The sequence below is a fragment of the Epinephelus fuscoguttatus genome, linkage group LG7 (genome assembly GCF_011397635.1).
Source record: "Epinephelus fuscoguttatus linkage group LG7, E.fuscoguttatus.final_Chr_v1".
In the NCBI taxonomy this organism is placed as follows: domain Eukaryota; kingdom Metazoa; phylum Chordata; class Actinopteri; order Perciformes; family Serranidae; genus Epinephelus; species Epinephelus fuscoguttatus.
In genome coordinates this window covers 45807063-45821128 of record NC_064758.1, presented here as the reverse complement: position 1 = coordinate 45821128, position 14066 = coordinate 45807063, and the positions used below count along the sequence as shown (strand labels likewise).

Sequence of the window (14066 nt, the reverse complement as noted above, 5' to 3'; positions counted from 1 at the left end):
AAAGTGATTGTGTCTTTATATATTTTACCACAAATTAGCAATTTTCTTTTCGTTTAAACTTCTGGTGATTTATTTTTTCTTTAAACCTTTTTGGTGATATTTAAAGAAACCAGGTTTGGAAGGCAGGTTGTTTTCTTTGACATTTTTTGGCAATATTTTCATATATGTAACAATTTTTGTTTGTTTGTTTGTTTGCTTGTTTAGAAAGATAACTTTTTTGTCGTTTTAATAATTTGGCAATTTTTGTTTTTAATTTTCGGAATTTTTTTTCTTATTTTACTGTACTGATTTTTTAACAAGGACACAGGTGGACATGTTTTCTATCTAATAACTCGTTTATGGTGGCGGGAGGGTCAAAAGAACAGTCCCTGAGCCGATCTCACACACGTTGTCAAACTTTATGACTCCATTGAGTTTGTTAAGCAGTTTGATCTCTGTGGTGTTTAAAGGTTTTAGTTTTTGTTCATCAGCGCCCTGAGAGGAGAGATGGCTGCTGCCGAGGAGCCTCTGAGCAGGGCACCACCCATCAGCTGCTGCCTCTGAGCCTCTGAGCAGGGCACCACCCATCAGCTGCTGCAGGTGGAGTGATGATCACTTCCTGCTGTAAACTGTGTCAGCAGTGAACTCAGCTGCAGTCCTTCAGTCAGCGTCACGTTTTCCTCCTGAGCACCAAACAGGAGGCGTTTCTGTGTGTGTGTGTGTGTGTGTGTGTGTGTGTGTGTGTCTATTTCAAGAGTCATCTCTCGGCTTCTTCACGCCACTGCCTCTATTTAGCATCCAGTTTCCATGGCAACAGGCTCCGTCCGCGTTATTGACAGAACAGCTCTGAGAGCAGCTGAGCTCAATGGTTTTATTACTACTGAACTCTGCAGCATCTTATTGTTGATAGTGTTTTGTTTTCTTTGTGTGTGTGTGTGTGTGTGTGTGTGTGTGTGAATCAGATTGATCTGTTCCTGTTTCATCTTGAATGTCACATTTTTGTTTAATCGAGATCAAGATGTGTAAAACTGGGGCGGAAAGAGAATATTTATGTTTGATATTAAAATATATGAAGAAGGGGGCAGGACTTGATTAGGGACTGTTCTTTATTTATTTACTCCATGACCCTCCCTCCTCTGTAAATGAGTTATTAGATTTTTAAAACTTTGATGTTTGAAAGTTAAAGATGAACTCCTGGAGTTGAAAAAAGTCTCAGTTTTCCACTCGTCGTGCAGACGATTTATTTTTGGACAAATTTATAATGAGACGTAGAATAAAGTGATTTTGATGAAATGTCACTTTTTAAGATCAGATGTGTTTTTGGTGTTTTGGGTAATTTCCTCCTGATGGAGCGTTTGTTGCACATGATGTGTTGAAGGACCGTCGGAAATGTGAGAATCCAATGATTATTTTTGTCAGTCCAGTGTTTGTTTCCTCCTGCTCTGTTTCCCTTAAGTAAAGGATCTGAAGACGTCCTTCACCACTGCTCATGTCACATGTCCAAAAGTATTTGGACACAGAGCCGTGGTGCCAAATACAGTTGTGACTTACGGCTCCTTCACGTCTTTGGTGTCCAAGGTCGACGCGTTTGAACACGATTACCAACCAACAAGACATTTGCTTCACTGACTCAAATTATTAAGTATCATTTGATTGACAGTTTCTTTCCTGCAGCCATCAGCACACGGCTCTGCCATCCACTGAGCACTTTAAATACGTTTATATTTATCTATTTGTTCATTGCATGTTCGTCCTCACTGAACGTCATGTGTTGTGTTTTTTTGTGTCACAACTAACGTGGTCGAATTCCTCCACAGTGACAATAAAGACTTTGTACTTCTACTGAACTTTTATTACTTAACTTTCAGTTTTACAGACCTGCTGTTGCTCAGAGGAGTGAACGTCTGCAGAGGTGAAACAAAATCAAACAAAGAGTGTGTGAACGCAGAACACTCAGCAGCTGTTTATTCAAACTGAACCACCACATTTAAAACACACGAGACAACTAACTGTGGAGGTCTCTCCACCTCAAAGTGTCACGTCTACAGTTTGATAATATCTGAGGAGTCCTCTGCAGTGGTCAGATTCCAAACCAGGAAACACTGAGCTGTCCACATATTCTTGGCAGTGAGACGTGATTTGAAGAGTTTTTAAGGTCTGATGAAAATAATTTAAATGTACAAAATCTTCACTCTGCAGCACACTGAAACTTCAGTCACTTCCTGTGACACTATAATTATTATTTTAGATTATTTCTTTGGTCTTGTTGACCTCTATCTGACAGGACGGTGGCAGCGTGACGGGGAGGACAGAGGGGATGATGGCAGCAAAGGGTCGCAGGTTGGAATCAGACCCACAGCTGCTGCAGCGACACGGACGAGTGAGGAAAACTGAAAACATGATGATTCTTTCGTCTCTGATTTCTGAGCGGGTTTATTTCGTCTGGACGAACATCAGAGACGTTGAGACGTCACACTGAACGAGATCAACATGTGTTTCACGTCTGTGTGTTCACGGTCACTGAGCGATGAAGGAGAGACTCTAATTCACCTCCTGCTCGCCTCTCTGGCGCCCTCCTGTGGAGACATCTGTCCTGCTGAATGTCCTTCTCTGTTACAGACCATAATATCCTATCCCATCACCATGGTTACAGTATACTGAGTGATAAGTTTGTATTAAAGTCAAGGTCTGTTCGTCCCATCTGAACAAAGCTTCAGTCTGTTGAACGTGAAGTCAGCAGGTCTGAACGTCCTCAGCTCGTCCAACACGTGGACGCGTCTAAAAGACCTCTCTTCTGCTCTCTGGCAGATCGGTCAGTCCCTGCAGCTCCCTCAGACCCTGAGGAGGAGGAGGAGGATGAGATGGGAGGAGGAGGTAGAGGAGGAGGAGGAGGAGGAGGAGGAGATGGGAGGAGGAGGTAGAGGAGGAGGAGGAGGATGAGATGGGAGGAGGAGGAGGAGGAGGAGAAGGAGGAGAAGGAAGAGAAGAAGGAAGTGGAGGAGGAGGAGGAGGAGGTGGAGGAGGAGGAGGAGGTGGAGGAGATGGGAGGAGGAGGTGGAGGAGATGGGAGGTGGAGGAGGAGGAGGAGGATGAGATGGGAGGAGGAGGAGGTGGAGATGGGAGGAGGAGGATGAGGTGGAGGAGGAGGAGGAGGAGGATGAATAAATAAATCAGTAAATTATATCAAAAACTCTGTTTTACAAAAAATATTCTTAAAAATATTTTTAAAAATCCAAAACTTGTCAGTAAATTATCTGAAATATATCAGTAAAATATTTTTTTAAAATCTGGAAAATATCTTAAAAACACTGGAAAAAAATATCATTAAAATATCCCAAAATAATAGCAAATTATCTATTTTTTTTAATATAAATTATCTGAAGCATACTTGGATTATTTCAGAAAAACATTTGTAAAAAATAAAAATAACAATATCAGTAAAATATCTGAAATATAATATAAATATATATATATTATTATCATAATATATATATTCCCAAAATATTAGTAAAAATATATTTATAATAAAAAACAGTAAAATCTTTGAAAAAATATTAGCAAAATATCCAAAATATTATAGAAAATGATTTTTAAAATGTTTACAAATCTGAAAAAAAATCTCCAAAATATCAGTAAATTATCGCAAAAATATCAATAAAATAAAAAACAGTAAAAAACCATCAGTAAAAAAAAAAAAAAAAAAAAAAGATCAGTAGATTAATCAGTAATGTGAATGAAAATAAACTGATCATGAGTAACTTTACGGTGTGTCAATAGAGAACTGACCTCGAGCACCATGCGGATGTTGGCTTTAATCTTTGCAGAGTCTTTGGTGAGCTGCTCTGTGAAGCTGCAACATAATGTTAGCACAGTTAGCATGTCGCACTCAAAACAACAGACACAGTTAGCATCAAGCTAACACACAAGGATGTTTTCCTTTTTCACTTAAACTTAATCCGCAAAAATAACCTCACAAAGCTTTAGCGTACAGTCTGGCTGAGATCTCAAACACGTGAACTAAAGTCAGTGCTGTTTTTTTTCTTAACTGCTGCAGGAATAAAACCACAGAAGAAGAGCAGTTGATGTGAACTGACGCTGTGAGCTGACTCGTCTTCTTGTCGATGAATCGCAGAGCTTCGTCGTGGGTCATCTCCACGAAGAAACCGTAACCGACCGCCACATAGATCCTGGATGAGTCCTCCCTGACAGAAGAAGAAGAGGAAGTGGAAATGACGGGTTTGAAGAGGATTCTGGGTAATCCTCCAAGGTTCATCTGCATTGTCTAAAACACCAAGACAGCTCTGTTTTGTTTCTAATCTGAGGAAGTGTGGGAGGACAAGATGGAAAACCCCGACAGTGAGAATGTGGTGTTCTAAAGCTGATATCAATCAATCAATCAGTCAAATACATAAATAAGTGGTGAGCAGCAGCGAAACAGAAACACTTGATTAAACACAGTCGTATGAATACAACATAGAAATGAGCAGAAAAGTTCAGACTGTCTTGTTAAATATGATCAAAGTGTAATGAACCTCTGACGTCTTCATATAAACATGAATAAAGTTTGATCGATCAGAGTTATTGATCAGTGTATCAGCAGCTTACACTTCAGCCTGGACGAAGAAGTTACAGCCGAGATCCACGTCTGTCTTCAGCTGCTGAGAGCCAGACTCCTGCAGGAACACACACACACACACACTAAGGGAAATGACATCACTCAGCATGTCACTAACACGTGACCTTCATACTGAACATGTTTCATGTTTCTCAGTGAGCTCGTTAGAGATGAGCCAGGCCTGTACTTATTTGATCACTGGCGATCTGCGCACAGTGCATGCTGGTTAGATTTGTGTTCGACTTCATCCCAACTCGCTCTGACGTCATACAAAAGTGGACAGCGGTAATCTCACGGGAGCGAGGTGGTCGCAGTTCTTAGAGCCAGGCTCCACGGACTGCAAACGCCTGGCTCTCATCTGATCTAACAGCTGATTTTATCTTGTCTTCAGATCTGACAGGATGTGAGTGTTTCTGTGACTTCCTGTACAGACCAAAGGCTCCTGGAAACTGTCCAACCTCAATGCAGCTTTTTGTCACCGCCTGATCTCGCCCATATTCATCTTGAACAAGCCAATCGTTTACGCCGAGAGATTTGGGAGAACGAGTCATCACTTGAATTAAAAAGACAATTTTTGTGTCACTGATTTTCTGATAAAGCATATTTTCATCTCAACACAAACTACTTTGATAAACCCACAGAACAGGGAGGCACAATAACATCTGTGCATCATCAGTATCAGCTGATCAGCTTTGAAATGAACTCTCAGAATCAGCCAACATGTTTTTTCCTGTTTAGCACAATGACTGAATGTCACAGACACTGCACAGTGTTTCATGTCTCCACCTGCTGGTGGGCCATCACCATCACAGTCTGTGTGTGTAATGTGATGTGAATTCACTACAGAAGAGACTTGATGATGATCACTGACATCAGGTGGGAAAGAAGTGGATATATTGACATCAGTATCAGTTATCAGTCGAATAAGTATCGGCATATCCACTTAAAATCAAATATCGTGCAGCCCTGCTTCAGTGTGTTGGACAGATGTTAATTTTCTAATTTCTGATGATGTCAAAATTATGTGAAATTATTTCTTCATCTACCGAACAAAAACGCTGTTAACATTTATTTTTATGTTAAAAAGATGAACTTAATTTATTTCAGCACAAGATCTAAACGTCTTGATTTTAATTTCTTCATTCTTATTTTCTGAATACATATATCTGTGTGTGTGTGTGTGTGTGTGTGTGTGTGTGTGTGTGTGTGTGTGTGTGTACCTGCAGACTCTGTATGGTGTTCTTCAGCTGCAGATACTGAGAGATCTTCTCATACACAGTGTCTCTCTGCTCCAACACCCTCCTGACAAACACACAAACATCAACAGTTAGAATGAAAACAACAATAAACTTTATTACTATAATCCAGTTATATCCTGCTGTGTCTCTTCCCTCTGGTTGTGTAAATAATGTTTAATAACTATTCTTACTGTAAATCTCTCCTCAGAACTTCGTTGATGAAAGTTTCATACTGCAGAACCTTCTGATCCACGTTAGCATTAGCATTAGCATTAGCATCGGCAGGCGGAGACATCTTCTCTGTTTTTCTCCTTAAATCCAAACTGTGTGGAAGACAAGCTTCTCCGGTAACCGGCTGGGTGTCTGACTGATGTTAACGGCAACGCCTCAGAGTCGTTACCGGTCCACAAACTGTCCGGTTAGCATGCTGCTGAGGACTCACGTAACGTAAACACCGATCATACCCCGGATGTGCAAAACAAGTACTTCCAGGTTTCAATATGGAGGCGGTGACGCATTGCACACAGAACTAGAGTGAATAGAAGAAACAATTCTAAAGAAACAGTGAAGAAGCACCAAGCTAAATGTGAGTAATACTACTTTGTAAAATATACTCTGCTCTCTCAGAAATAATCCCGCATGATCGAGCACTGACAGCCGGCTCAGCGTTTCACAGTCTGACGGATCGTCAGGTGAGTTTCTTCTACCTGCTGTAGTTCTGCAGCGGGACTCGTCCCTGACGTCACTGTAAACAAATATGGCGGACCACCGGTCGCTCTGTAGTTAGCTGGTTTAACAACTGTAGTTAAAATGCTGCGCATGAACAAATGTGTGTGTTTTTTAACAGACGGAACTCTGCGTCTCTTTAGTTCCTGTCGGACACGCGTGGTGGGACACCATCAGTTGTTCAGAGCGGACAATTAGCTCTGCTATCTTAGCTAGTAGGTTACCAAGGCAACGTTAGCTAACAGGTGGCTAGCAGTTAGCTCCCCTCAGAGGCTGTCGCTGTAGAAATTAATGTTTACTGACAACAGGTTGTTTCTTTACGGTTGTCTCACACCCCGAATCAAAGTATACGGTTATAATATTTAAATCATTTAACATATGGTTGTGTAGCTTTCTTAGTTACTGAGCAAATAACCTCAACATCGGTGAAATGATAGATTTATTAACGGAGTTCGTGTTTTGCTTCAGTCCCTCTGATTTTCAGCTTTTTCTAGTAAACCGGAAGCAACAAGAAAAACCCTGACTGGTGTTTTTTACCTCAGAAACAATCATTCTGCTAAAAGTTCCTCCTGATGGTCAGAACAAATCCTGAAGGACTGAACACAGTTTAAATTAGGAAGTATTTGATTCAACAAGACCACAGATCAGACACTCAGTGTTGACACAGTTCAGTCAGGACTGGATAAAAACTCACACCTATAGTCCAGGTTCAACACTCAGACCTGTAGTCCAGGTTCAACGCTCAGACCTGTAGTCCAGGTTCAACACTCAGACCTGTAGTCCAGGTTCAACACTCAGACCTGTAGTCCAGGTCCAACGCTCAGACCTGTAGTCCAGGTCCAACGCTCAGACCTGTAGTCCAGGTCCAACGCTCAGACCTGTAGTCCAGGTTCAACACTCAGACCTGTAGTCCAGGTTCAACACTCAGACCTGTAGTCCAGGTCCAACGCTCAGACCTGTAGTCCAGGTTCAACGCTCAGACCTGTAGTCCAGGTTCAACACTCAGACCTGTAGTCCAGGTTCAACACTCAGACCTGTAGTCCAGGTCCAACGCTCAGACCTGTAGTCCAGGTCCAACGCTCAGACCTGTAGTCCAGGTTCAACGCTCAGACCTGTAGTCCAGGTCCAACGCTCAGACCTGTAGTCCAGGTTCAACGCTCAGACCTGTAGTCCAGGTTGATGCAGTGACCGTGAGAACATGGAGCAGTACAGTATTCTGGGTCGGATCGGAGAAGGAGCTCACGGCATCGTCTTCAAGGCCAAACACATCGAGGTAACTCAGCTGGTCAACAACAATAAACTAACAATCATTTTTGTTTATAGCAAATAATAATAATAATAAAAATGATCCATAACTGCTTTGATCATCTAATTAATCCAGACATTTTTCAAGTAAAATATTTTCTGGTTTCAGCTTAATTTTGTCAGATATATGATACTGTATAAATAAGAGAGACGGTGTAGTCCTCCTCCTGTGTACAGTGCAGCACAGGATGTAGTGGAGTGTCTCAGGTCTTTTGTGTCAAACAAAAGAATCAGCATCAGGTACAAACACGAGGACTAATGTAGACTTAACAGACTGTTTAACCTTCATTACATTCCTGTCAGACAGGAGAGACGGTGGCTCTGAAGAAAGTGGCTCTGAGGCGTCTGGAGGACGGCATCCCCAACCAGGCTCTGAGGGAGATCAAGGCCCTGCAGGAGATCGAGGACAACCAACATGTGAGTCTCAGACAACATCTTATTAGGATAAGAGGTCAGAGGTCAACCTCACTCTCCTCCTCCTCTTCTTCCTCAGGTGGTGAAGCTGAAGGATGTCTTCCCTCACGGGACGGGCTTCGTCCTGGTCTTTGACTTCATGCTCTCCGACCTCTCTGAGGTCATCAGGAACTCTCAGCGACCTTTGACCCCGGCTCAGGTCAAAGGTTACATGATGATGCTGCTAAAGGGCGTGGCCTTCCTGCATCACAACAACATCATGCACCGGGTGAGGTCATCACTTTATTTACTTATTCACACAGCAGCTTAATAACAAAGTTACAGAGTGAAAACAATCAGGAAGGTTAAAAACACGTATGAGATATAAAACATGATGACATCATTACAGTGGAAAACACCACGAGCAGCCAACCTCCAGTTTAGCACTTCACCAACTTATTTTGGCATAAAATAAATTAATCTTGCAGCTCTTCCAAACTTTCCAAATGTTATTGGACCAAATGGATCAAATCCTGATCATGGAACGAGTCACTTCCTGGGAGTGAGGGCACTCACTAAGATCATCTACTGATTTAAAGACATTTCTTTCACAATGTGAAAAAGTCTTTCTTGCGCTGCATCATGCAGCAGACCCCAGAAATATCAGCACCACTATTTGGCCACTACAAAAATTGGCTTCAAAGCCCAGCGCACTTCCTGAGGTTCTGTTTTGGGCGCTTGCGTTTCTGTTCCTGTAGCCCTTCAGAATAAAACCTGTGATGTGTGTGTGTGTGTGTGTGTGTGTGTGTGTGTAGGACCTGAAGCCAGCGAACCTCCTCATCAGCTCTTCAGGTCACCTTAAGATCGCAGACTTTGGTTTGGCCAGACTGTTCAGTGAGCAGGGAGAGAGACTATACAGCCACCAGGTGGCCACCAGGTAACACACACACACACACACACACACACAGACACCTTTGTGTGCAAGTATTATTTTTGGGTTTTAGTTTTGTAGGGTGTCGGTCCAGAGATATTCTGACGAAACTCACACACTATAAATTCATCCCACACAAAGGATGTGCACTATGAGTGTAAAATAAGTCACTCATTCAACCTTAAAATCAGAAAAGACCATAAAACTTTATTTATCAAGAAAATAAGAAAATGCTTCGTTAATGTGAACAGACCGGACTGTGTGACAGAGAGACTGTCTTACAGGTTTTTACACAGAACCAAATCACAGCGGCATCATGTGGCTCCAGTGTGTGATGTCAGACAGCATGATGACATCACAGAATCAAAAGAGGCGTGACATGTAACACAACAGCGTCAGCCTCTAGTGTGACATATAACATACGTGTCAACATATGTTATATGTCATACGTATAAACAGTAACAATGACATCACATGTCAATAACAATCATTTAGCATCCCTGTTATATGGCAGCTGATCTCATCCTCTGCTCGGAGGGTAAGGAGTTCCTGGACCTCACTGTTTGAGTTAGCCGCTAACTGCTAACAGCTGCTGTTCTTCTTCTTTGAGTTAGCTGCTAAGTGCTAGTCTCGCCACCAGACAATCAGAGATCTCCGTCTTCTGATAGTCTGGGGACACTCCTTTCTAAAGTGTGTTTAACACACCGGTGAAAACGGCCGGCAACAAAGCAACGGCTCTTGCATTTTTGAAAAGGACACGCCCTCCTGGAAATGTGCACTCCCCCTTTTCTCGTCCGCAAAGAAACAAACACACAGAGAGCTTGAAAATGAATGCCGAGAGATTTAACTTTATCAAACGTGTGCTCAGTCCACAAGATTGTGGAAATGAAGGACTTACAGCGACTTGAGCCATTTTGTACCGCTACACGTTTCTAGTGGGACTATGTTTACGAGCACAAGAGTTCAGCAAGCCACCGAAGGACCGCCCTGCAGATTTACTATTGGTTCTGCAACGTAAGGAGTTTTTTTAAACTCTGAAATTGTATCCGCCCATCTAAACACAAAATCAGGGAGAAAGTCATCAGTCTTTAGTTAAGCAAAGCATCTAAAGACTGACTTGTGAGTCTAGCTAACTGCTAACAGCAGCTGTTCTTCCTCTTTGAGTTAGCTGCTAACTGCTAACAGCTGCTTTTTAAAACTCCTGTGGTGTGTCGTACACATAACACATGATCCCGTCCTGTCAGCTGTCCCTTATACAGACATTTTGTCCCCCTGTTCCATGATTGTTCTTTATATACAAACAGCGAGGCAGCGTAGTGGCATGATATTCCCGCCTTGAACAGGAAGTGTTAAAGGAGCCTGTGTCAGAGGGAGAGACGAGTCTGCAAAAAAACGACACTATTATTCTCACATTGTAAACATACAAACAATGAACTTCATTATGATCGTGTGTGTGTGTGTGTGTGTGTGTGTGTGTGTGTGTGTGTGTTTGTGTGTGTTTTCAGGTGGTACAGAGCTCCTGAGCTGCTGTACGGGGCCAGAAAGTATGACGAGGGAGTCGACCTGTGGTGAGAAAACTACTCGGATTAATACTGAAGATTAGTTATTGTTAGTTTTGATCAATTTTGTTTTTATTCTTTTCATCGTGACGACGCTGTAACGTCTGCTGATGGAAAAACATTTTTAGCTACAAGGTTCATTCATTCATTTCCGTAACTGCTTATCCTGTTGAGGGTCACAGGGTGTGCTGGAGCCTATCCCAGCTGACACTGGGTGAGAGGCAGGGTTCACCCTGGACAGGTCACCAGACTATCACAGGGCTGACACATAGAGACAGACAACCATTCACACTCACATTCACACCTACGGACAATTTAGAGTCACCAATTAACCTGCATGTCTTTGGACTGTGGGAGGAAGCTGGAGCACCTGGAGGAAACCCACGCTGACACAGGGAGAACATGTGGGAGCACCTGGAGGAAACCCACGCTGACACGGGGAGAACATGTCAGAGCACCTGGAGGAAACCCACGCTGACACAAGGAGAACATGTGGGAGCACCTGGAGGAAACCCACGCTGACACAGGGAGAACATGTCAGAGCACCTGGAGGAAACCCACGCTGACACAGGGAGAACATGTCAGAGCACCTGGAGGAAACCCACGCTGACACAGGGAGAACATGTCAGAGCACCTGGAGGAAACCCACACTGACACAAGGAGAACATGTCAGAGCACCTGGAGGAAACCCACACTGACACGGGGAGAACATGTCAGAGCACCTGGAGGAAACCCACGCTGACACGGGGAGAACATGTCAGAGCACCTGGAGGAAACCCACGCTGACACAGGGAGAACATGTCAGAGCACCTGGAGGAAACCCACACTGACACAGGGAGAACATGTCAGAGCACCTGGAGGAAACAAGCATTCATTTTACAACAAAGCACAGTGAAATATAATCGGTCGCTCTCACACTACACACACACACACACACACACACACACACACAGGACATATAAAAAATAAAACATCATATAGTTACTTAAATAACTCCAACACATTGGCAGTGACCAAATAATGCAGTGCAGTGTTCAGAGCTGAGCAGCAGGGGGCGATGATGACATGTTATCACTGAGTCTACGCTGACATGTTTCTCTTCCTGTAGCTCTTTAGAATAAAAGCCCTGATCTGTGTGTGTGTGTGTGTGTGTGTGTGTGTGTTTCAGGGCGGTGGGCTGTATTTTCGGGGAGCTGTTGAACTCGTCTCCTCTGTTTCCTGGAGAAAACGACATTGAACAGCTCTGCTGCGTCCTCAGAGTGCTGGGAACTCCAACACAGGACAGCTGGCCTGTACGACACACACACACACACACACACACACACACACACGTGTCATTCATAAATCCATACGTGTGTCTTAACTGACATTAATATTTCAACATAAAGCAGCAAAATCTGACTTTTCTAACATTTAAACTGGAGTTAGACACATCTACCAATATCAGCTGATCACTGATCAATGAGATGAGATCATCATTTATTGATCTTCAGAGGAGGAACTCAAGTGTTTCAGCAGCACAAAGTCAGAATCAGAATCAGCCGAGCAGGTTTTCACATAGAAGAATTTCTCCTAATTACTTATGAACATAGTGAGAGAGAATAAAAGATAAAAGCAGATACAGTCAGAAACAAAATCAAATAATAAGAACAGATTAAAATATAAAATAACAAAAGATTAAAAGAACATAAAATAGTTTAGAAAATTATAAAAATAGAAACTATAGTGGAGCCATTAGTCAGAGCAGCAACACACAGAGGTTAAAATAATATTTGTGTCTCCAAAATGAAAACAGAAGTCAGGCTCAGTTCTGTTCTCTGATTGGCTGCTGACATTGTCCACTGTTAAAAGGATGCAGAACCTCTGATGTTACAAACATTATGTATAGAAGTAATATAAGTAGATCTCTGATGACATCAGTGTGTTGATCCTCTCCGTCTCTCCAGGAGATCGTTGAGCTGCCAGATTACAATAAAATCACCTTTAAGGAGAATCCAGCCATCCCATTGGAGGAGATCGTCCCTGACACGTCTCCTCAGGCCGTCGACCTGCTCTACAAGTTCCTGGTTTATCCGTCCAAACAGCGGTGCTCCGCCAGGCAGGTAGGAAACAGGAAGTGGACTCTAAAGGTGGAGTTCCGCAGGGTTCGACCTGAGGTCCTCTCTTCTTTACTGTTTCAGTGCTTTGATCGCCAGTAAAGTCCAGAGATATAAAATTTATATCAGTTGAACTGTTTCTGGACCCGACTGATCTCTGCTGCTGCAGGCGGTGTGTTATTATGTTTAATTGATTGGTTGGTTGATTGAATTAATAATTAGTTGGTTGATTGATTGATTGATTGATTGATTGATTGATTGACTGATTGATTGGTGACCCTCTCCTCCTCTCTGCAGGCTCTCCTCCATCCGTACTTCTTCTCCTCTCCTCTTCCTGCTCACCACTCAGAGCTGCCCATTCCTCAGAGGGGGGGCCGACCCCCCCGTCAGCGGCTGCAGGCTCCGCCCACTGACTTCTCAGTGGACCTGCCCCTGCAGAACAGCGTGGTAGACCCTGCGCTGCTGCAGAGACACGCCTCCTGCCTCTGAACAGACGACTGACCGACCAATCAGCTTCCTACGTCAGTGTTGATGTTTACAAACGTTTTTATATTTATTTTTATTTATTTTTTTGTTTTGTCTTGTTGACGTGTTTTTCTTCAGTCTCACCTGCTGACGCTCTCCGACAGGAAGAGAACCTTCACGTTTCCTCTTTACTCAGATCTACATCAACATATTACTGCAGTGAAACAACACAATATGAATAATAAAATCACGTTTATTAAATACGGCGTGTTCGAGGCTTCTGTTGACTTTACTGAAGAGATGATTATTATGGGATTTGAGTCTGAGGAGTTTCAGATACACAGATCACATTAAACAACAATTAATCAGAAGTGCTGAACAAGTGAGTTTTCACGCTTTACCTCCGAACCACAGTCACCTCCTGTCTGATGTTAGTGCAGAGCTGTCAGAGCGTTACATCTGTCCCATGGACGATACTTTTGACCAATACACACTTACAGTACGGCATCTAGGAGATCAGCTCTGCACTCAGGATTTCTGGTATGTAGGTTATGATACAGTGCTGGTTATGGTTGCTTAGCAACCCCAGACGCAACCTGCCACCACACCCTTGAAAGCAGGTACAAGAGGAGCGCCCAGCGCCCGACCTCATGTTTTCCAGGCGGTTGAAGCATGTGTTCGACCCCTGATGTCATCCTGAGCAGAGAATGAAGTTTGTGTGTGTGTGTGTGTGTGTGTGTGTGTGTGTGTGCGTGCAAG

At 43.1% G+C, this 14066-nt stretch overlaps 2 protein-coding genes across 35 annotated transcripts; one reads left to right on the top strand and one right to left on the bottom strand.

Moving 5' to 3' along the window:
- Positions 1-2396: 2396 nt before the first annotated feature.
- uxt (ubiquitously-expressed, prefoldin-like chaperone) lies at positions 2397-6321 on the bottom strand. The gene is made up of 6 exons (XM_049582063.1): positions 6024-6321; positions 5815-5896; positions 4585-4652; positions 4074-4181; positions 3766-3829; positions 2397-2817 (listed from the first exon to the last, which is right to left on the bottom strand). Exons 1-6 carry the CDS (start codon positions 6125-6127, stop codon positions 2758-2760), a joined length of 486 nt encoding a protein of 161 aa, XP_049438020.1. The 5' UTR covers positions 6128-6321; the 3' UTR covers positions 2397-2757.
- Positions 6322-6596: 275 nt separating this feature from the next.
- Positions 6597-13861, top strand: cdk20 (cyclin-dependent kinase 20). Of its 34 annotated transcripts, XM_049582106.1 has the most exons (11): positions 6597-7291; positions 7500-7551; positions 7604-7655; positions 7734-7831; positions 8167-8280; positions 8357-8545; positions 9072-9193; positions 10693-10755; positions 11915-12038; positions 12693-12848; positions 13140-13861. In XM_049582106.1, exons 4-11 carry the CDS (start codon positions 7757-7759, stop codon positions 13329-13331), a joined length of 1035 nt encoding a protein of 344 aa, XP_049438063.1. In that variant the 5' UTR covers positions 6597-7291; positions 7500-7551; positions 7604-7655; positions 7734-7756; the 3' UTR covers positions 13332-13861. The 34 variants fall into 34 exon arrangements, with proteins under 34 accessions (XP_049438063.1, XP_049438041.1, XP_049438051.1 ...); XM_049582084.1 differs by having other exon boundaries at positions 6597-7265; positions 7526-7551; positions 7604-7831; XM_049582094.1 differs by lacking the exon at positions 7604-7655 and having other exon boundaries at positions 7656-7831.
- Positions 13862-14066: the final 205 nt, after the last annotated feature.

What these genes read in the sequence shown, in the direction of transcription:
- uxt (XM_049582063.1), bottom strand. Translation starts at nt 6,127, where the DNA reads ATGTCTCCGCCTGCCGATGCTAATGCTAATGCTAATGCTAACGTGGAT. An exon ending in ACACCATACAGAGTCTGCAG is followed by an intron (nt 4,653 to 5,814) that starts GTACACACACAC and finishes GTGTTCCTGCAG; the next exon opens with GAGTCTGGCTCTCAGCAGCT. An exon ending in ACATCCGCATGGTGCTCGAG is followed by an intron (nt 2,818 to 3,765) that starts GTCAGTTCTCTA and finishes CCTCCTCCTCAG; the next exon opens with GGTCTGAGGGAGCTGCAGGG.
- cdk20 (XM_049582084.1), top strand. Translation starts at nt 7,757, where the DNA reads ATGGAGCAGTACAGTATTCTGGGTCGGATCGGAGAAGGAGCTCACGGC. An exon ending in TCAAGGCCAAACACATCGAG is followed by an intron (nt 7,832 to 8,166) that starts GTAACTCAGCTG and finishes CATTCCTGTCAG; the next exon opens with ACAGGAGAGACGGTGGCTCT. An exon ending in AGCGGTGCTCCGCCAGGCAG is followed by an intron (nt 12,849 to 13,139) that starts GTAGGAAACAGG and finishes TCCTCTCTGCAG; the next exon opens with GCTCTCCTCCATCCGTACTT.